This window comes from Xyrauchen texanus, chromosome 31, assembly GCF_025860055.1.
Source record: "Xyrauchen texanus isolate HMW12.3.18 chromosome 31, RBS_HiC_50CHRs, whole genome shotgun sequence".
Lineage (NCBI taxonomy): Eukaryota > Metazoa > Chordata > Actinopteri > Cypriniformes > Catostomidae > Xyrauchen > Xyrauchen texanus.
This window is the reverse complement of record NC_068306.1, coordinates 21,930,903-21,955,229: the sequence shown is the minus strand read 5'-3', so window position 1 is coordinate 21,955,229 and position 24,327 is coordinate 21,930,903. Positions and strand designations below refer to the sequence as shown.

At 40.4% G+C, this 24,327-nt stretch overlaps 1 protein-coding gene across 1 annotated transcript in view; it reads right to left on the bottom strand.

Moving 5' to 3' along the window:
- The window catches only part of LOC127624709 (neurexin-1-like), a 526,269-nt gene that overhangs the window by 432,683 nt on the left and 69,259 nt on the right, over positions 1-24,327 (bottom strand). The window contains exon 2 of the mRNA XM_052099555.1: positions 8,930-10,182. Within this exon, the coding sequence (XP_051955515.1) occupies positions 8,930-9,653 (724 nt within the window). The 5' untranslated portion in view covers positions 9,654-10,182. The remainder of the gene's footprint in view (positions 1-8,929; positions 10,183-24,327) is intronic.

Genomic DNA, 24,327 nt, shown 5'->3' with positions numbered 1-24,327 from the left:
TGCATGTAATTAACTGTCACTGCTTGATGAGTCTCAAATAATTCCTGAGAGGATTTAATGTCAATATGTTAAGAAATTACACATTGGCTCTAGATTATCTACCTTCGAAATGTGTTGTGAAATTGAAATGTGTAAATTTTAAAAATAGGCAAATAGGGCAGGAGAGAAGAGGCGCAAAATTAATAAGCCTCATTTGGGAAGCAGAGAGACACCTGATTGTGTGTTTAGCCGCATCACTTCTGCCGATAAAATGCAAAGCACGCCTCTTCTTGGGGAGCCTGCTTCTAGCTCCTTGTGTGCACACACTGGCAAACTTGCTGCTCCAGGAGCAGAGCAGGGAAGGTTCCGGTCAAATTAGATGTGCAACAGACCCACAACCCCTGACCCCCGGCACAAATTATCTGCAATGCCAGAGGATTGAAGTATGTGTAGTGGTTGATGGGCACAGATGCAGGGCCGCTTTCCCCTCAGATACACCGCGGCTCTGGGAAGACAGTGGAGTGTGTGCAACCGCCAGGCAACGGCAACTTCCTGGATCCTCCTCTGGACCTATGTGGCACGTAGTGGGTCTTGTCGCAAATTCCTCCGCTGAATTCGCAGGCCAGAAGGCTAGGGAGGAAGAACATCCAGTAAGTGAAAGCTTATTGGCTAACCTGGGAGAGAAAGTGCTCTGTATCAACTTGGTGAAGGGCTCTAGGTGCAAGCGGAACACCCGGTCAGCTGTTCCGTATTACCGAGTTCTAACGACTCAACCCTGAGATTGTAGAATATCGCAAGTGTGTTGGGTGCTGCCCAGCCCACTGCTCTGCAGATGTCTGCTAGGGAGGTGCCGTTGGCCACTGCCCACAAGGATGCCACACTTCTCGTCAAGTGTGCTCAAACCCAGTGAGCTAACCTCTGTTTGGAGATGACGTTCCCTTTCCGCCATCCGCCAAAGCAGAAAAAGAGCTGCTCAGAACATCTAAAGCTCTGCGTGCGGTCCAAATAGATACACAAAGCACGTACCAGACACAGCAACAAAAAGGCTTGGTCTGCCTTCTCTCGGGGTAGCACTTGCAGGTTCACAACCAGATCCCTGAAGGGGGTCATAGGAACCTTGGGAATGTAGCCCGGTCGCGGTCTCAGGATGACATGAGTATTTGCCGGACCAAACTCCAAGCAAGTGTCGCTGACAGAGAACGCTTTCAGGTCCCCAACCATCTTGATGGAAGCTAGCGCTATCAGGAAGGCCATCTTCAAGGAGAGGGTCTTGAGCTCAACTGAGTCAAGCGGCTTGAAGGGGGGTCTCTGAAGGCCCGAGATGACCACTGAGAGATCCCAGGAGGGGACAGACTTGGCCGGGGAGGATTCAGCCTCTGGGCGCTTCTAAGGAACATGATAATCAAGTCGTGCTTACCCAAGGACTTGCCGTCCACTGCGTTATAGTAGGCTGCGATAGCGGGGATAGCCTCCCCTCCAAACTCTCTTGCAGGAATGAAAGCACTGACCGAACTGCAAATCTCTGCGGGTCTTCAGATCGGGAAGAACACCAACAAGCACCACTTCAGGGCGTAAAGTTGCCTGGTGGAGGGAGCTCTGGCTTGGTTGATCGTGTCTACAACAGGTGGTAGGTCACTCAGATCTTCCGCGTCCCATCCAGGGGCCAGACTTGGAGGTTCCAGAGGTCTGGACATCCCTGGGAAAGAAGGTCCTTCCTTCCAGGGAGGTGCTGTCGTGAGGAGCGTGAGATCCGAGAACCAAGTCCGAGTGGGCCAGTAAGGAGCCACTAAGATGACTTGTTCCTCGTCCTCCCTGATCTTGCACAGCACCGGTGCAAGAAGGCTCACTGGGGGAAATGCCATCGTGTCTGTCCCGAGAGGGGCTTCTGTCAGGGAGTACCAGAGCAGGCAGTGAGAATTGTCCTGGGAGGCAAAGATATCTACCTGTGCCATGCCGAATCGGCCCCAAATCAGCTGGACCACTTGGGGGTGGAGCCTCCACTCTCCGCTGGGCGAAACCTGCCGCGACAGTGCGTCCGCTGCTGTGTTGCCCGGGATATGAGTGGCTGCAGATTCCAAAGGAGGAGATGGCGGGCGAGTTGTGACATATGAAGAGAGCGCACCCCGCCTTGGTGATTTATGTACGCTACCGTCGCGGTGCTGTCTGAACGGATCAAAACATGCTTGCCCCGGATCAGCAGGAGAAACCTCCACAGGGCAAGAAATACAGCCAGCAACTCTAGGCACCTGATGTGCCAACACAGCCAGGGCCCTGTCCTAGAGCCAGAGGCTGCGTGCCCGTTGCACACGGTGCCCCAACCCAGTTGAGAGGCATTTGTGGTGACCACGACACGTCTGGACACCTGCTGTAGGGGGACTCCAGTCCGCAGAAAATAGAGGTCTGTCCAAGGGTTGAAATTCTGACATCAGGAAGGAGTTATTAAAAAACGGTATGTGCCGCGGTGCCATGCCCATCTTGGGACTCGAGTATGTCTCGTATGCATTAACCCGAGCGGCGTGACCGCGGCCAGGATGCAATATGCCCCAGAAGCCTCTGGAATTGTTTTAGAGGAACTGCTGTGCCGGGCTCGAAGAGAGCAAGGCACCTGAGCCAAAAAAAAATCTAACTGACAGACACGCGTATCCCTTTATACCCTTATGTCCAGGGGCGGGACATGCAAATTCTGTATGGCAATTTTTCATTGGCCTTTTCTCATGTTCTGAGGTACGCGAGGCTCCCAAGGAAGACCCCTTGTGTCACTTCATTAGACACAACGTTGAGTGAGTGACAGAAGGGGAACAGCAAATTCATATATATGATTGATAAAACACATATTCCTATGGCAGATGCAATTTTCTCCCTGGTGCAAATAATGGTGGCTGCTATTTACACCCAGGTGCAAATATTGACAGATATTATTTGCACCTTAACCCTAGTACAAAAAAAAATGGTAGATGATATTTGACCCTAGTGCAAATATTGGCAGATACTATCTGCAACCCAATTTTAATATTAACAAATAGTATAGGGGTGTCATGCAGCATGTTTATTGTGTTTATTTAGAGTCCCACGGAAACACTACACCAAACCCTAGCCCTAATCCTAGCCTTAACCTTACCTTACTAATATTAACCATGGTTTTACTACAGTTGCCGTAGTTTAACTATGGTATTTTTAGTAAAATAACTGTGACCACAAATTAACCATGGTTCCAACAGTCAGTGTTAGTACAATATTACTATAGTAAAACTATGGTCATGGATACTATAGTATTACTGTAGTAAAATCAATGTTAATGGTAAAAAAATATATATATGTTTTCTGCCAAAACAACATGGTTACCACAGTCATGGCTACTACAAAATTGCTATAATAAAAAAATAAAAATGAAAAATAAACTTTTTCATTCCAATTTGGAATGCCCAATTCCCAATGTGCTCTAAGTCCTCGTGACTCGCATCAATCTGGGTGGTGGAGGACGAATCTCAGTTGCCTCCACGTCTGAGACTGTCAATCCGCGCATCTTATCACGTGGCTTGTTTAGCACGTTACCTCGGAGACATAGCACATGTGGGGGCTTCTCCACGGCATCCACGCACAACTCACCACACACCCCACAGAGCGAACCACATGATGTGGCTCTACCCTCCCTAGCAACCGGGACAATATGGTTGATTAGAAGACCTTGCTGGAGTCACTCAGCATGCCCTGGATTCGAACTAGCGACTCAAGGGGTGGTAGTCAGCGTCTTTACTCGCTAAGCTATCCAGGCCCCCCAAAATTGCTATAATTAAAATATGATTAAAGGAATATTCCGTGTCCAATATAAGTTAAGCTCAATCGACAGCATTTGTGGCATACTGCTGATTACCACAAACAAATTATTTTGACTTGTTATATTATATATATATATATTCAATTATTATATTTCTGTAAAAAATAAATATTAAAAAAAAGAAAAAATCAAGTTTACAGTGAGGCACTTACAATGTAAGTGAATGTGTCTAATTTTTGGAGGGTTTAAAGGAAGACAATTGAAGCTTTTCATTTAATAAAATCAATTAAATTAATTATTCTGTTAAACTGGTGTATTATTTGATCATTTTTACAGTCATTTTAGGGTTTGTTGATATTACATCATCATGGCAACGAAGTTTAAAAATTGGCTATACCTTTACACAGAAAAAGTTATTAAGTAAGGGATAATGTACAGTCAGACGGTGGTTATCGCACAATAAACCCTGAGAGGGTGGTCAGGACCCCAACATGAGGGGTCTTGTATCAACCTGAAGGGGTTTATTTTGCGATAAAAACTGACTGACTGTACATTATCCTGCTTCTTACATGGCAACTAACCAAATAATTAAATACATGGACATTTGCATTGCAATTTTGTAATTTGAGAAGAAATCATCTGACTCCTCATTAGTCAGTCTATTACAAGACTACTTGCAATATAAATAAATAAATGGACATGAAACATTGATTTATTATGTGAGAAGAAATAAATTGCTGAACACTTGAAATCCACCTCCGTTTTGCATCTGTCACCTCATTCTTATGTTTTCCCTCAAGGACTCTTATTTTGAAAAGGTTTCGTAATCATTGTCATGTCTGTTTTTCTGGTTAGCCTCCTGATTGTATTCCAGGTGTTCCTTGTCATGTTAGCCCATGTGTATATATATATATATACCCTCTTGTTCTTTGTTCCTGTGTCAGTTCTTGTTTATATGTAGGGCATTGTTAGCCAGCATACTGCTGTAGAGTTTGTATTAAACTTATTTTTCAAATCAACCTTCATTGTTGTATCCTCTTCTGTTGATTACAATTTAAGTTCTGCGTTTGGATCCTCACTCTCCCGCCTCTTCCCTTCACATTCCCTGACAAAGTTCTGTTGGTGTTTACTTTATAAAAATGACTGTCTGACTTCTCATTTTTCAGCCTATTACAAGACTACTTGTCAAATAAATAAATGCATATTAGGGCTGGATGATTATAGCAAAAATCCTAATTGTCGATTATTGCCCTTGATATTGTAATCGCGATTATTAATGTCGATTAAAATCTTAAATTACTGTGACGTCACAAAGCAACCGTGTGGTTCTTCAGAGTAGCAGATTTCAATGGTGGATATGAGCTGCACTCCAGTTTCTTTTAAGCATCTTTTAAGCATTATATTGTATCGTCTTTTATATTGTAATAATGTTTGTTAAGGTAAGGCATATAACAATTATTTTAAATGGATATCTATGGTATAGAATAAATAAAAATTTTTGCTAAATTATTAGTCCATGTACAGTAAATAATATGGCATATTCAACATTCAAACTTATTAACAGCCGATTTAAATCGACCAAGTTATTGCATTCAGTAAGCCCTTAGGTGGCTAGACAAGGGACCATTCATCCCATTAGATCTTCAATGGTGATCTTGTTGAATGTAAGATCATCGTTAGATAATTTGTGGCCTCAGTGGTTGCACTTTGGAAATTAAAAACAGTAATTCGCTATTGTGCAGCCCTAATGCATATGAAATATTGATTTGAGTTTAAATTATTTTATTAGTTTACTTGTAGAGATCACACAGTGAGCCGAGGAGCAGGAGAGATGGCTTGAGGAACCCAGATGAGCAGTCTGATACGTCTAATTCCCCAGATGTGTGGTAGATATACAGTAGTTACATCTGACGGTTGGATGGCGCCATTGACCAATCAGAATAGAGTATTCCAGAGAGCCAAGTAGAAAGTGATTTTATCACACTAAAGTTATGTTTCACGTATATTATTTATGTCTTGTGTCTATACTTTTGAAAAAGCGAGTATTTTAACGTGTACAGATTGACCTCATTCACTTTCATTGGAAGTGACTAAATGCACCTCAATTGTTTATTTTTTATTTTTTAAGTCAAAATAATTTTTTGGGGAAATATACATTATGCCACAAATATTGTCGATTGAGTATAACTTCTATTTAACCCAAACTATTCCTTTAATTTTTTAAGGTTTAGTCTCCCGAGACTTTCACAAAAGGAGCAATACAATCTAGACACGACTGATGCCAAGCCACAGGATCATATTTTTTGTTACATTTTATAATAATTTGTACTATTTACAAGTATTTACATTGATTTGTTGAACAAGTGCTAAATCCGGTACTGTCTCTTTAACAAAAAACGGCATTTCTGTAAAGAGTGTCTGTAGAAGAGTGCATGTTAACGAGAGAGAACTCAAAGGGCTTAACCTCATCTGTGAGATGCGTGATTAGAATTAAATGTTTTTTATTTGTTGTAGTTGTTTTGATCAACAACTGACTGCAAAGAACAGAGAGACTATTAAATGAGACAGTATACAATGACAAATGGGTTGATTGGATCTCGTCTTGGACACACATTACACAGAACCACTTTTACTCTAAACAAGCTGTGAATGGATCTCGCTGCTTAACACTTCACAACTAAACTACACAATTACTGGTGAGTGAAATGTAAACATTTACCAGCCAGTTGCCAAATATATTCACTTTAGTTGCATAGAATGAAATTTGGTTGCAAATGTGAGTGATTTCCTCATATTATAGTAGAGGGTTGCACATTGAGTAAAAGATCGATCTTGTGATTTAAGAATTGATATCGAGACCGTTCAAATGGAAATCGCAATTAATCGGAAAAACAATAATTTTACCCAACCTAAATTAGGAGTAGATACTATGGTTGTTTGTGAAAAAAAGAACATATCCGCACCGTCTTAACTTCCATGCACACTTTGTTGTACTGTACATTTCTTTGATTCCTGTGGTTGTGGTGCAAATTATCACGATGTGTGGCATGTGCTGTTTACACCTATTTACACTGTTTCCTTTTTTATCATTTTTGGGGATAACTATGTATATGTTACTTGTGCAAACATTTATTTTTCATTAACATTATTAAAATAAAATTTTCACAGTGCATAGATAAAGAAAAATACTAAAATACCCCTCTCTGTTCAGTATGCAAGTCACTCTTTCAATAGATAATCATTGAAGTAAAAGCAAGGACTTAAGGTATAAGAAAAACAACTGTTCCCTTCAATATTGTCCTCTAGCAGTGTCAAATCCAATTTGCTCTATCAACTTTCAGGATGATTTATTTTCAGTTCTTAATGTCTCTGGATCCCACATATCTCTCTTCTTTTGAAGCGCTGGACCATATCATCTTAATTCAATGTGTACTTGCAGGATTTCTCCGTCACGCTAGTGTTCTTTGGTTCCGATGCAAAGTGCTGATTCCTGTGGACTCCAAAGTGTGTCACCTGGGACTGCATTGAGTGAAAAGCCAAGTGTGAGCTGCTACTGTCTCTGCATTCTCTCACTGCTCAATTAGAGGGAGAAATGGCCACATTTATTTCTGTATGAAGTCATGCAGATTTGGCCTCGGGTTTAACACCGTACCGCCATATGACAGGCTGTGACTTAACCGAAGGCATGAGACATTGCTGAGTGGCCCTAATTAGTCTACATATGTTACCTATAACACTTTCTATTGCAAATTGCCTTACCATGTTGCAACATGTCCATGTTTTCATCAAATTAGCAGAGGAATAGGGGGCCTAGGTAGTTCAGCAAGTAAAGACGCTGACTACCACACCTGGAGTCGCAAGTTCGAATCCAGGGCATGCTGAGTGAATCCAGTCAGGCTTCCTAAGCAAACAATTGGCCCGGTTGCTAATCTGGCCTGCAGGGTGGGTCTCAGTGGGGCGCGTGGTGAGTTGTGAGTGGATGCCGCAGAGAATAGCGTGAGCCTCCACACGCGTCTCCAAATTAATGCACTCAACAAGCCACATGATAAGATGCGTGGATTGACAGTCCTCAGCCACCCGGATTGAGGCAAGTCACTATGCCTCCACGAGGACATAAGAGAGCATTGGGAATTGGGCATACCAAATTGGGGAGTAAAGGGGAGAAAATAAAAATAAATAAATAAAATATAAATTAGCAGAGGAATATGGAACATGTGTACAGATCGTACACTGCTATGATTATAACGGCAACACTCTTACGATTCCGACATCTTATTCTGCCATATGCCCATGGAGATAGGATGACAGTTTTGTAGAGAAATATCCAAAGGCTTGGAAATTATTTACTGGTGCTTTGTATTGTGTTTCCCATAATAACATTGCTATAAAATTAAAGATGTCTCACAGAGATAATGTTGACATGATTTTGTGGATTATTACTTTAATAGGCAGCATGACTTGGTTCTGAATTTTCTATATCTTATAATACATATAATGTTTCAACATATTAGAACTTGATTTTTTGTTTTTCATTTTGTTCAGCTTCGTTTTCAAAACAGAATAAAAAGCAACCCAGCTAATTTGATTAAAGCTGATATCAGGATACAAATAATGTGCTGCACTGATCTTATCGTCTCATGTTTTGGATGCATTACAGATATTGATCCCATCTTTACAGTGTCTGTTAAAATAAATGGTTCCTCTAAACAGAGGGACACTGTAAATACTGTATGTAAACCTGTAAACCTGTGAACCTGATTGAATGAGATCTAAATCCACATACATCTTATTAGCTTTACATTCTCAAGGCATTTTTATAAGGCTAATACACTCTAGACACCAAAATGTTCTATATTAACATTGAATCATCCATTGTCCTAAAAGTCTGCACATTCTCCTTAAATTGGATTATACTAGTCCACTTTCAGAGATTGCAAATATTTTAGCAGTCAGACCGTATTTTAAGTTTAGACGAAGAAGATAAGGAAAACACTCAACCAAATGATTAGAAAACATGCAGGCCAGATCAGATCACTATTAATAATTTCCAACTTTTGGGCCTTTAGGTTTCCTTGAAAGCAAACATTTAACTATGACTGCTCAGTGAATTATCTACTAAGGTATTTAAATAGGAGCAAATATTCATTTTGTGAAAGAACAGAAAACATTGCTTACCTTCTGTGCAGTATTTCCCTATGTAGCCAGTATTGGTGCAGTCACACAGCACCTCACTTTCACGAATTGAGCAGCGTCCTCCATTGCTGCATGGGTTTTGTTTTGTACACAGGTATTCCAGATCATTTTTCACCCCCTGGCTGTCCAGGAGGACAGGAGGAGTCTCTCCTAACTTCAGGTTGGCAATGAGGCCACGGAAAGGTGGCTCGTATTTGACAGTGCTGGATGTGAGGGCTGATAGACGGACATCTGGTGGAATCCCGCCCACATACAAATCACTGGCCACCATCATCTCTCTACGCTTGGATTTCACCTCCGTCACTTTGGCCTCTCCGTCCATCACTAGCATGGTCTCACGATAATTCCGTGTGAGCAGCACGCGATGCCAGCGCTCGTCATCAATGTGTGTCTCCATGTGCAACGAGGCCGGCTCACCGCAGTGGATTGCGAAACGCAATTGCAGACGACCGTTGTTAATGAGAAGCTCCAGGAAATCGCAGTTGCCACCATCGTCCAAGTACAGCACCACGGCTTTGCTGATGTTGGTCTTCAAGGTGAAGCTCAGTTCTCCTGTTGTACCCGCTTCCCAGGGTCCGTAGCGGACCCACTGGCCCGGCAGGCCGTCAAACTCCAGGGCTGTGGTCACAGCAGCGGCCACCATCAGTCCGAGCAACACGGAGGCCTGCGGAAACCTCACACTGCATCTCCAGTTCTCCATCATCATCTTCCAACCGTGTTGCTAATCCCTTCTTTTCTAATGTTCCGTTTCTATTAATCCACTGCAGAGGAGAGATTTATTCCCAGTCTAGCGTATTAATTTATCTTTCCTTTTCCAAAATAGCACTGCTGAAATAGTAAGGTCCCAGTTTTCTAAAGCCCCCTAGTATTTAAGAGTTTATTTTCACTTGATTCTTCATCTTGATACTCCTCTGAGTATCTCCATTGAGGGAAAACTTCTGAAAGCCTGAAAAAACCTCACAAAGTACTTGGTGCTTTGAAATCTAAAACTGCCCTAAAAATCTAGTTTACTCCACATGTTAAAAGACCGATTTATGCATCTCACCCTCTGGTGAAAGTAGGATTACTGCTGTGGTTGTATTTTCCGTTTTATGAGTAGTAGGTCAAATACATGATTTACTTTTCCCCAGAAAACCACAGCACCTTCCAAATGGGTAAGTCTGCATTCCACTGATCAAGTGATGAGTCGAATTGTTGCAGTTGCCGCTGTCAGAAATTCTTTATTGACCAGGCCTCTGAAAGTTGAAAAAAGACAGCACATTAATTTACGACCAAAGTGTAATCAATAGTTGATGTACACCACAAAATCTAAAAATTTTGGTCTTAACTTGTACAGCAGCACAATTAATGAAACAAATAATCCAGATACCAATTACAGCTGCCACCATAAATTAATTGTAATCTGGATAAGTTGTTTGATTAATTGTGCCACAATTCACTTACAGCTGCCACAATAAAATGAATTATGAAAAATGTCAATTACAGCATTGCATTTATTTCTACTCCTCTTGCATAAAAATAAATTCACGACATGTTTTTTTTGAAGTGGTTGTTTGATTAATTGTGCCACAATTCACTTACAGCTGCCACAATAAAATGAATTATGAAAAATGTCAATTACAGCATTGCATTTATTTCTACTCCTCTTGCATAAAAATAAATTCACGACATGTTTTTTTGAAGTGGTTGGGCATTCTAACCAAACATAGACATCTGCTGCTCGCTTTATGTATACGTTATTCAAATATTGTAAAAACTGGTTAACCATACCATTTACAGTAAAAAAATAAAAAAATAAATATGATTTACTTTAGTTGAATTAATGTGTTGAAAATTAATGTTTAATAAGGCAATAATTTTACAGTAAACATTTGATTATTTTTTATTGAAATTGTTATGTTTCTTCTTATTTTTTACATCAGTTATGTATATTGTATGTTACATTGGATGTTGTTTAGATAATGTTAATTGTATTCTTTTAGTGTCACCCTGATGGAAATTTGTGTTTGACACTGTGAAGTGTCTCTGCGTATTTATTAGCCATTGGCTCCGGAAGGCCACTCTTGATGAAATTTAAGTCATCTTGTAGCCTTTGTTTTCATGTCACTATGGTGGTTAACAGAACAGGTTAGTATATTAACATTATATATCATTTAGTGATATATATGCAGGGGTTAGTTGGACCAGTACAGTCCAGAAAGGCATTCCAGCACCATTCCATTTATTGTATCGTAAATGTTAAACGTTACCTCTGTTGTTGTTGTTCTACTACCCACCATTAGGGGACACTAATGTTGCTGTGGGTTTGGTATAAATACAGGGATGAAGTAGAAGAAGTTAAGTTGTTTGGTAAGAGAAAAGAATGGATGCTCTATGATACAAACCACATTGACTGATGCTTTGATTGGGAAACATAGTTTTATGCTCAGTCATAAAGGCTTTCCTACATTTTGTACCTAATGGTGCATTTTGCTATTACATGGTATATTAGAAACTGAAAGGATAACTTTGCCCGCATTATATCCCAACACCTTATGTCATCTAAAATGGATATTAAAGCTCTGAGTGAGGATGGGGCCGTACCTAGCCTGGATTTTACATCAAATTCCTTCATTGCTCACAGAGAACCAATCAGGGAAATTATCAATACATTCAGTGATTTGTACCTAGATTCTGAGGAAGAGTACATAAGCAAGAGTCTGGAGAATTGTCCTTTACCACACCCTCCCCCACCTGAAGATGAAGGGGAACCATGTCAAACAATTCTATCTGTTATACCTAAAAAACAGCTGGCTGAAATAATAATATCAGTTGAAGTCCGGAATGTGTTTCTCATGAAGAGATGGAAAACAAATGTAAAGCCATCGAAGAGAGATTGCATTATTTGGTTGAACGTGAATGCGACAGAGTTAAGAAAAGGTTTGAACTTGCAATATAAGATTTAGGAAGATCTATGGTAGCCTGTTTAACAAGAAGAGATTTCCAAATGTAAGTTTCTTACTACAACAATGTCTAATCCCAACCAACCACATTTAAATTTAACCTCATCCACTCCAGTGATTAAAGTAAGAGAACAAACTGTTGTTGTGCACCTTCCCAGTCCCTTAATTGTTGCTGGTTCTTCAATGCAATACAATCCTCCAGTAAAAATGAACTTTCCTGATTTTCGCAACACTCAAGATGAAGATCCAGTGGTGTTCATTTAAAGATGTGAAGAGTATTTTACTGTTTGTCCTCTTTCTGACAATGAGATACTGGCTGCTTTGACCACTGTCTTGAAAGGAACAGCTAAAGATTGGTGGTTGGCTGAAAAAAAGGAATGTTAGAAATTGGAAGCAGTTTAAGGAATTTTTTTTGCTTTTACTTCTAAGTGAAGATTATGAAGAAGTGGCTGCAAGAAAGCTATTAGAAAGGAAACCAGGAGTCAAGGAAAGTATAAGAGACTTAACCTTTCATTACCATGCTTTGTGTTTGAAATGGAAAACAGAGATGACTGAAAGAGAAGTGGTACAAGCAATACTACGGAATTGTAACCCACGACTGGCGAGTCTGATGAGAGGAACTGTGAAAGATGTGGGAGAATTGGTATGCATTGGCACACAGATAGAATGAGATTTTGATGAGTCAAAAAGATATTGGAGTCAGGTGAATGTGGAGGAATAAAGAAAGGAGCCACAAACCTCTCCTGAACCTCAACGAATACCTCCCATAGCAAATAACAGAATCATACAAGCCACTCAAAATTCAGCATGACCAGACATTAAAAGTTGTTATTCCTATTGTTATCCGAGATAGGTATTTCACTGCCATGGTGGATACAGGTAGTACATTGTCCCTTATCCAAGAATCCTGTTGGAAACAGTTGTGTAAAACTGAACCTTACCAGCAGTATCAGGGACAGTCATTCATTTTGGCCAATGTACAGAAGCAGACAGCTCTGGGAAAGGTAAATTGGCAAGGTGAAATTCAAGGAGTACCAGAAGATTTGACAATGTTCATTATGAGAGATACTGATTTGACTGTGCCAATTATTTTAGGCATGGATTTTCTACTGATGACAGGAGTCGTGTTAGACTTCCAAAGAGCTCAGTTCACCTTGCCTTCTGCCATAGAAGCTGGAAAATATTTTTCTTTTCCTTTTCTGAGCAAGGATGTCTGGTCTACTGTGCATTTTTATCTTGCTGTACCCACTCTTTCCGTTACAGATGACGCCTTGCAGATTATGCAGCAACGTAGTAAAAAAGCTGACACTCAACCAAAGATCAAAATGAAGCTGGAACGTATTATGTTAAACTGGCCTACCATTTGTACAAAATACATTGGACATACAACCCTGGTAAAACATTGCATCATTGCCACCGATGAATTCCCAGTCAGAAAAAGAGCCTATAGAGTTTCTAGAGATAAGCAGCAGTTTATTGAAACTGAAATCAAAGAGTTGTTAACTTAAGAGATCATATGTCCTTCAGTCTCTCCTTGGGCTTCTCCTGTTGTAATAGTTCCAAAAAAAGATGGTGGTTCAAGATTCTGTATTGACTATCGAGGACTGAATATGAAAACACACCTTTATGCGTACCCCATGCCACAAATTCCTGACATTTTGCAGTCATTACACGGAACTGCTGTTTTCATCACCCTAGATCTTAAAAGTGGTTATTGGCAAATGGAGATGGAAGCAGATAGTATACATAAAACAGCATTTGTGACATCCTCAGGGCTATTTGAATTCTTACATCTTCCTTTCGGGTTGATAAACTCTTCTGATTCATTCCAAAGACTGATGGAACATGTACTCAGATATTTAAGAGGAAAATGTTGTCTGATATACATAGACAATGTGGTGGTGTATTTGTGGAATGAAATGGAGCATCTTCAACATCTAAGTCAAGTCTTCAAGTGTCTACATGATGCTGGTATTACACTCAATTTTAAAAAAAAATGCTACTTCATCCAACGAGAATTGACTTTTCTTGGTCACATTGTTTCAGCTGAAGGAGTAAAAACTGATCCAGCAAAGGTAGCTGATGACCAGAATTTTTCGATACCCCAATCGCTAAAGGACGTTCAATGTTTTTAGGTATGGCAGGATGGTATCATCGTTTTATCTTGAACTTTTCAGCGAAAGCTGCCCCTTTACATGCTCTTAAGCAAAAGAAAGCTTAATGGGTTTGGACTGAGCAATGCCAGCAGGCTTTAGAAAAAATAAAACAAGACCTTTCAAAAGCACCAGTGCTAACTCCTCCAGATTTCAGTAAGCCATTCAAAGTGCAGATCGATTCTAGTAAGACTGGTTTGGGAGCTGTACTAACACAGGAAATGGAAGGAGAGGAACGTGTGGTATCTTACGCTTCTAGGCTGCTAAAAGGAGCAGAAAAAGCTTATTTTGTTTCGGAAAAGGAGTGTTTGGCTGTTGTGTGGCTGTCGAAAAATGGAGACAATACTTGGAAGAGCGACCTTTTGAAGTGGTCACTGATCATGCAGCACTCACATGGGTTTTTCAACATCCTACACCAAACTCTCGTTTCACCCGGTGGACTATACAAATTAAGACAAGGCTTTCAATTCACAGTTAAGTACAGAAAAGTTCTGTGTACTGTCGTACCAGTTGTGTTGTCCCGAAACCCAGAAAACACTGTCTCATCAGAGATGCTGGCTGTAGTTAAAGCTACCAAGTCTACTGCTTTCCCAAACAACTTACCCATAGACCTTGATCAGAATGCTACTGCACAACAACATTACCAGGAGCTATGTAAGAAGGTAGATTCCCAAACCACTCAGGATCTTGCAAAAGTACACTATGTCATGCAGAATGGAGTACTATTTCACAACGTACCTGTATAAGGGACAGAAACTACAGCTTTTAATCCCTGTGGGTTTTCGTAAAGAGTTCTTGCAGTATGTACAAGATAATCCATTAAGTGCACATCTAGGAAGATTGAAAATACTTGTTCGACTTCTGGATGTGGACTGTGAGAGCTGATGTGTGCAAGCATTGTAAAGATTGTCAAACTTGTCAAAAGTATAAGCCCGTGTTAATAAAGTTATCTGGATATCTACAATCCACACCATGAGTTGAACCCGGGCACATGCTTGGAGTTGATCTGATGGGTCCGTTCCCTAAGAGTGTCAAACAAAATGAACTTCTCTTAGTTATTGTTGACTACTGTTCCAAGTGGGTGGAGTTATTTCTAGAGATGCACCGATCGAACGGCCAGGGACCGGAATTAGCCAATTTTCCGCATGCTCGGCCCGGACCGGTGACCGGCCGGTCAGCCTCACGTCTTTCCGATTCCAAGCCGGTCCGTTTTGTTGCCAGCGGCGCAGGCAATAACGTCACAGCCGCACGTAAACATGTCATTGGCGTGGAAGATCTTCACTGTGAGTGAAGAATACATAAAGTTCGAAATTTGTAATAATTGTAAGGCTAAAGTAAACCGTGGGGGAACCACCACAATAACTTTCGGATCAACAAACCTAATTAGACATTTAAAACACCATCACCCAGCTGAATATGCCCATTTTAAAAAAAGAAGCTAAAAAGGGAAAGTGGCTAAAGCTAGCCAGAGCTCAGAACCAGCCACAAGTCAGCAGCCTCTCCTATCATACCTTGGTATGAGCAGCGAAAAGACCAAAGCATTTACGAGGAAAATTATGGAATTCATGGCAGTGGATAACCAGCCGTTCTCCATAGTTGAGGACAAAGGGTTCAGAAATCTGATACATTTCCTCGATACAGAGGCTCTGATTATTAGGAACACCTGTTCAATTTCTCATTAATGCAATTATCTAATCAACCAATCACATGGCAGTTGCTTCAATGCATTTAGGGGTGTGGTCCTGGTCAAGACAATCTCCTGAACTCCAAACTGAATGTCAGAATGGGAAAGAAAGGTGATTTCAGCAATTTTGAGCGTGGTTGTTGGTGCCAGACGGGCCGGTCTGAGTATTTCACAATCTGCTCAGTTACTGGGATTTTCACGCACAACCATTTCTAGGGTTTACAAAGAATGGTGTGAAAAGGGAAAAACATCCAGTATGCGGCAGTCCTGTGGGCGAAAATGCCTTGTTGATGCTAGAGGTCAGAGGAGAATGGGCCGACTGATTCAAGCTGATAGAAGAGCAACTTTGCCTGAAATAACCACTCGTTACAACCGAGGTATGCAGCAAAGCATTTGTGAAGCCACAACACGCACAACCTTGAGGCGGATGGGCTACAACAGCAGAAGACCCCACCGGGTACCACTCATCTCCACTACAAATAGGAAAAAGAGGCTACAATTTGCAAGAGCTCACCAAAATTGGACAGTTGAAGACTGGAAAAATGTTGCCTGGTCTGATGAGTCTCGATTTCTGTTGAGACATTCAGATGGTAGAGTCAGAATTTGGCGTAAACAGAATGAGAACATGGATCCATCATGCCTTGTTACCACTGTGCAGGCTGGTGGTGGTGGTGTAATGGTGTGGGGGATGTTTTCTTGGCACACTTTAGGCCCCTTAGTGCCAATTGGGCATCGTTTAAATGCCACGGCCTACCTGAGCATTGTTTCTGACCATGTCCATCCCTTTATGGCCACCATGTACCCATCCTCTGATGGCTACTTCCAGCAGGATAATGCACCATGTCACAAAGCTCGAATCATTTCAAATTGGTTTCTTGAACATGACAATGAGTTCACTGTACTAAAATGGCCCCCACAGTCACCAGATCTCAACCCAATAGAGCATCTTTGGGATGTGGTGGAACGGGAGCTTCGTGCCCTGGATGTGCATCCCACAAATCTCCATCAACTGCAAGATGCTGTCCTACCAATATGGGCCAACATTTCTAAAGAATGCTTTCAGCACCTTGTTGAATCAATGCCACGTAGAATTAAGGCAGTTCTGAAGGCGAAAGGGGGTCAAACACAGTATTAGTATGGTGTTCCTAATAATCCTTTAGGTGAGTGTATGTCATTGTGCATTTCTTATTGTGAAGAAAATTGGCAATAAGCAGCTTTATTTAAAAAAAGAGAGTTTTTTTGTGAGTTAAAGATGGATTGAAGTGAACAAAAAGCTGAGAGAGGGTAGTCTTCACCACATTATACACTGCAACAAAATACGTTTTTGTTTTGGCTTGTTTTCCAATAAAAATAACTAAAGCTTATTTAAAACAACATACATTTCCTTTAGCAGCTGTACTGCAGAAGAAAAATTGATCGTAGAATCCAACTTATGATTCATATTAGTTTTGCGGCCCATTTCCCAAAAGCATCGTAAATTAAGTAGTTCTTGAAAATGCTCGTAGATTAACGAGTGCTCTGGAGTAATCATACACCGTTAAGAGCATCGTGAGGACACCGACTTATGCAGACACTAGCAGGACAATTTAAATTACACTTTATACAATTTAAATACCCATAGCTAAACTTTATGCTGAGACTTTAATATTAGGATATATGCGTTTTATTTATTTTAATTTGAACAGACAAGTCTAATAATAATAATAATTATTATTATTGTTATAATTAAATACATAATCTAAATGGATGAATAGATTAATAAGTAAGCAAATCAAGTTATTTGTGTGGATTAGTTTGACAAGTTGTTAACAACAAAGTTGACTGATTGATGCAGACAACTGTATAAATTAATACTGGAAAGAGAAGAAAAAAATCATTAACTTGCTGCCGTGCGTGAAAATCATCCGTATATATATATATTTGCTCATCCTACATTTACATTTATTCATTTGGCAGATACTTTTATCCTCTTCTCTTCTTCTTCTCTGACACCCAAAGGCTCTCTCACCAACACTATAAGTTGTGTAGCACCACAGATGCATCACGATTACCATCACGTTATCACTTTTGGGAGTAAAGAGCAGACCACCACTTTATTGGTGAATGTCCCTAAAGCGCATCTTCCAAATGCCTCCTTATTTTGAGCTTCGTAATAACATGGAATAATCAATAAACAAATAGAATTAAGTTACAATGACAAGAGGCACTATATTTTCACATTTCAGCACTGTCACATGGACAGAGACTCTCTTAATTAGCACTTAAAGCGCATGCTTGCACATTCATGTTGTGCTGTTTTGGGAACGTTCCTTATTTTTGACGTACTTTCGTAAATGTGCTCGTAAACAATCATTATTGGGAAATGCAGCCCTGGACAGTTGGCCAGTCCATCACAGGGCTAACACACAGAGACGTACACATACACACTCTCACCTACAGGCAATTTTGAGTTTCCAATTCACTCAACGTGCATGTTTTTGGACTGTGGGGGAAACTGGAGCACCTGGAGGAAATCCACGTGAACACGGGGAGAACATGCAAACTCCACACATAAAGGCCCTGGGTGAGCCAGGACTTGAACCTGGGATCTTCTTGCTGTGAGCCACCGTGCCGCCCACATTCGGTCTCTGTTTATCGAATAGACTTGTTCAAAAAAATGTCTATAAATTATATGGTTGCAGATGCAGGTAGAGACAGCACATACAAGAGCAGCATGAGACAATGCGCCCCCGCATCCAGCAAGTTCCGCTTCTGACAGATAGACATTGTGTAATGTAGAATCAACTGCTCACTGTTTCTTAGATCCACTGATATGCAGAAGCATAGCACAAAACGGCGCCACGATTTGCAGAAAAGGACAGCGCTCAACAACTTTTGGACCAGATGCCATGTAAAATCCCGGGCCGATTTCTCTTCCCAGTCCAGCCCTGTGTAGTGTTCAACTGATATGGGTATTTTAATGGCTGTTGCCAATATCCAGAGAACATGGTGCCCGATATATACACACTTTATTATAGTAAATATCAAACATAAACCACGTAGCTACTTTTATACCTTATCAGCTGAGTGGATGCTAACGTTGAAAGATGAGTTTAACAAACTATTTTGTTTAAGATTTGCAGTTTGGTATCCCCTTCAACCGAACAAAGCCAGTCGTTGCATTTACAAAATGTAATATTTAAAAATCTGGTTTTCCACCGTTGAAAGTTTCACCTGAACTTGTATAGCAGAATACAGTGTACCACCACTGCCGTTGTATATCTTTTGACTCTACAGGTGTAAATGCAGAGAAACTGTGCTTCTTGTTTTAAAACCTACCCCAAACTGACTGGCAGTATTAAAATAGTCTACTGATCTAGTACTACTGATGTTAATTTTGCTATTCATTTTTATTTCTTTTTTATTTAAATGGTCAGCAATTGACTGATACTAAACAGTACTGATGTTTATATGGCTATTTATTTTATTTGAATGTATTCATTAATTAATTGGTCACCTATTGACTGATAATAAACATACAGTACAGATTTTATTTAGCTATAATTTTAATTTATTCTTTATTTAAATGGTCAGCAACTGACTGATACTTAACATAGAGAGTACTGATGTTTATTTAGCTATTTATTGTATTTTTATTATTTCTTTTTTTACTCAGTGTTCAATTCTTGTGTTCATAATTTGTTGACAATGTATAATAATAATGTCAAATATTCTTTGATAAAAATATTTAAGAAAGCAGCCTCCTGAGTACCTTTGCATAGTCATATCGGTGCAAAATCAGTGAACTATCCACATAGAAAAGGTGTGTTTTCATTACAGCCCAAATGTTAACTATATCGGCCATCATATCTTTAATCTTTGAGGTTTCCCCCTCTAAAATCTGTATCGTATAATCCCATATCGATCGGACTCTAGTATATACGGTAGTGAACTGTAAAATATACAGGCACCAAAATGACATCCTGAAATGCCTGAAATATGGTCAATGTATTTTTTACCACAGTACACTGTTTTTTTAGAGTGTACTTTTATAAAACAGCAATATAGTAGAAGAAGAAGAATCCTTTATTGTGGTCACACATTATACACACAGTTTTTTTTTGCATATATACAGTGAAATTTATTAGTTTTCACATATCCCAGCTAAGCTGGGGTCAGAGTGCAGGGTCAGCCATGATATTGCTCAAGGGCCCAACAGTGGCATCTTGGTGGTGCTGGGGCTTGAACCCCTGTCCTTCTGGTCAGTAACCCTGAGCCTCAACCACTGAGCCACCACTGCCCTAAAAGGAGTCGTTCCCTGACCGGGAATCGAACCCAGGCCGCAGCGGTGAGAGCGCCGAATCCTAACCACTAGACCACCAATAGAAAACAGTAATTCAGCAACACAGTTTTCGGCTTGTATTGGATGTGTAGATAACATTAAGAATACAAGCATGCAGATGACCCACACAAAATAAGAACTTTAATCCAATTTATATTAATTTTAATTCATTGCAATTATAATATCAAAGGAAATAATCAACATTTATTATTTTTGCCATAATCATGCAGCCCTAGTAACCCACATCAAAGCATAAACATTTATGGCCTTTTATTGTAAATGTTCATTAAAAGGCCAGTTTGATCGGAAAATAAAAAACAGCCATTGTGATTCCCCCAGCTCAAGGCTGAAGGCTGAGTCTTTGAGGATAAGGAAATCAATCTTTAATGCATTCTGCACTGTAACAGACTGGGCTAGTTGACAGATCCCCTCATTTGCTATGCAAATTTGATGATCAGTTCACAGATGAAACTTCACAAACCAGATTGCACAACCCCCCCTTCCCTTTCAGTCAATCGCCCATATTTCACCCATATAGAGACTTAGAGTATTAGTACACTAGTGACAGCTTTGTGACAACGAGCCTGTAAAAAAGAGAGAATGACACATGGGTAGTTGACATGTAATACTTGGGAAAGTTGGTATGTCCCACTTGCTGTGTGGCATGATATCTACATCAGCCGTTTGCATAAATTATTTTTGAATTATTCTTTTATATGTGGTTTTTATCAACTTATTAAGAGACTACATGGTATCTTTGAAAAATGCATGCCCTTGTAAAATTAACCAGTGATGGAAAAAAGATGGTTAAAATGGTCAATGGACACAAAAAACAAGTCAGTTACTCACCAAAAAAGACAGGCGGCATCTGAGTTAAGTATGGGCATCAGGTGAGGGGGTGTAAAAAAATATGTTTATTAATAAGGAATATGCAGCCCCATTATCACACCATACTTTTACGAAGCAGGAAAAACCGAGAGACATAGCAGAGAGAATCACACATCAGGGTGCTATGATGCAGAGCTCTAGAGCCCTCTCATTTCCTCTGGCCTCATCAACATCCATAAATAAAGGTACTTGCATGGAGGAAGAGATGATATTGAAGCAATATTCACTCTACAAGTGAAGAAAAATTAATTTGATCACACAAATTGCAAGCTTAATTTCTCATTTGCTTTTAATTAATTACTGTGACTGCACAAGAGGACTTCTCAAAAGACCTTGAAATTGATATCCACTCTTCTGCCTTTTGAAACCTGGCCTCAAGTAATACTCTCCACTTATACAAAATGGTTGGGTTGGGGGTGTTACGTATGACAAAGGGGTCTGTTGGGTCATTTTTGCCAAATAGAAGAAAAAAGATGGAATGGTGGAGATAAATCTTCAAAACGGTCTTGAGAAAGAGTATGTTCTCTTATGTTTGTCAAAGGATTATTGACTACATTTCTTAATAGCAGTTTCATGCAGCATGAAGCACTACCACAAAGCCAATGTGCACACATGAGAGACAGGAGGAGAGAGAAGAAATATGAAGCATAATTGGAATGAAAAGTAGTTAAATTTTGATCAAATTGGATCCTTTAACACTCAATCCTTTGCCATTTCTAATATGTCAGCTTTAACATGGCAGACAAACTTCTCTGCCTGAAGAAGGATAATTTTGTATCTCTGTATGCATTGTTCTATAGTTAAAAGCACATTTATTATCTAACTGTGTGTCTCAAGAACGTAGTATATCTTAAACCTATACCTCATCTCAGGTTATATCAGCACATGCCAACGTGTATCGGCTTTGTGGCATTCTCATTTGTAACTGAATAGAAGCAGTGTCTATAAATGCATGTTTGTTTTCAACAAGGTAGGTAAACCAGTTGGAAATCCAAATAGAAACCATTTCTCTCTTCCGGTACAGTCATTGTCATTAAGGTCATTATCTGCCCTTGAGCATGATGCATGACTACAACACAGTGCATAACAATGAAGAGGGCAGGAGAGGCAGCCCTGACAAAGCATTTGGCATGTTTCCTTTCACTCATGACAGCAAGCAAATCCTGCCTGAACTGTTTTACCGTACATTTTAAAGCACTCAACACTTGCTGATCAAAGCCCAGTTCCTAGGTCAGCACGCTATCTGAGCTACCACAAAATAGGATTAGCCATGCTTTCTGCTCCTACATTGGAGAGTAATGGACAGCATAAGGATGCACTGAGGGCACTTTAGGAAGAGTCAGTGGCGTGAATGTACAATTAGCACATACGCAACAAAACGCCCCCTGAATACATGAGCATCTTTTTTTGTGGTTCTTATATTTAAAGATCACACTCGAATTACCGCATTCATGTTCAATTAAGCATCACAGTTCTGCCTCACATTATTTCCTCTTGATGTAGCTTTTAATTAGCCAAATCAAATCTACATGATTAAAAACAGAGTCCTCCTCCGCCACCTACCCACAAAAAAATAGCAGCTCCAGAAAAATCTGCCCCCTTTCGTGGCTGCTAAACTGCATTCGGAGCAGCAATAAGCATGAGTGGCAGATGGTTAGAATATGGATACCTGCTTTCTTAACTTCAGAACTCTCCATCCATATGAGGAGAGATACAGTAATTGAGATGAGGAAAGTAGCTAGCTGCAATGGAGACACATTCGGCTTCTGTAATTTCAGCACCACGGACAGTGCAACTGACCCGCCATCAGTGAGAGCTCCAGGCCTAGATGTGAGATCAGTAGAGCGGCAAAGGATACAGCAGAAATCCCATTTTTAAAGCAGAACCATGTGAGGCTAAGAGGGAGAGCGCTATAAGCTTAAATTCCCAGATGATTGGGCTAACTCCACCTGTCTGTGATGAAGGACGTTTTCAAAGCGAGAGCAGGCAAAGGCTAGCAAACTCTGTGACATGTTTTTTTTTTAATCTAACACCCACTGGACCATTGCTCCAACCCATCTTTGTGCAAAACCTCCCCTTTTTACTGTGAAGTCTCAGTGGAGGTGGGAATGCATTGAAAAATTAGGATATGCGGGCTGGGTCATAGCTACTGTTTGGAGTTTTTATTTTTAAAGCATTATAAGAGTAACAATGGATAGCACAGCTACTTATGTATTGAATTCTTAATTAGGAATTCTCTATGAGTATTCCTATTAGAGAAAGTCTTTTTAAAAATCTGCACTATTTTGTTTTAAACTTTATTTCTTATGCGGATCACAAAAGGAAATTCTTTAATATATAGCTTGGTCCATCTTCAGTCCTATGGCAATTGATTGTGACTCACTTCAAAGCTGAAAATAATGACTCAAAAGAAATTTCCACTGAAAAAAGTACTTAAATTCTATGTTGTTTCTCACCAAAACTGTATCCCTTTATATTAGGATTATGATACATTGGATTGGACTACTTTTATGATACTTTTGGGTGGTTTTTAAACTTTTGAAGAGACTTAACTGACATTGTATTCAACAGACAAACAGGGATAAAGAAAAGTAAGTCATGTGGGTTTGAAACAGCATGAGGGTGAATAAATTATGACAGAATTGTTATTTTGGTGAACAGTTACTTTTAGCACTAGATGACAGAAAAAATCATCTAAAATGGCAAAATCAACTTTCAAAATTAAATATCCAATGCAACTAAATAAACACAAATATATCACAAATAATGTGGAATGCATGCTCCGGGCAGGCAAGGACGTATTGCCCCAAGTGAAGGAGTTCAAGTACCTCGGGGTCTTGTTCACGAGTAAGGGGACAATGGAGCGGGAGGTTGGCCAGAGAATCGGGGCGGTATTACACTCGCTCTATCGCACCGTTGTCACGAAAATAGAGCTGAGCCAGAAGGCAAAGCTCTCGATCTACCAGTCAATTTTCGTTCCAACCCTCACCTATGGTCATGAAGGCTGGGGTCATGACCGAAAGAACTAGGTCGCGAGTACAAGCGGCCAAAATGGGTTTCCTCAGACGGGTGGTGGGCTTCTCCCTTAGAGATAGGATGAGGAGCTCAGTCATCCGTGAGGTGCTCGGAGTAGAGCCGCTGCTCCTTTGCGTCAAAAGGAGCCAGTTGAGGTGGTTTGGGCATCTGGTAAGGATGCCCCCTGGGTGCCTCCCTAGGAGGTTTCAGGCACGTCCAGCTGGGAGGAGGCATCGGGGAAGACCCAGGACTAGGTGGGGACATTTGTGATATCCATCCATCTTCAACAGCGTATCCAAAGTCGGGTTGCGGGGGCAGCAGCTCCAGCAGGGGGCACCAAACTTACCTATCCCGAGCCACATTAACTAGCTCTGTCT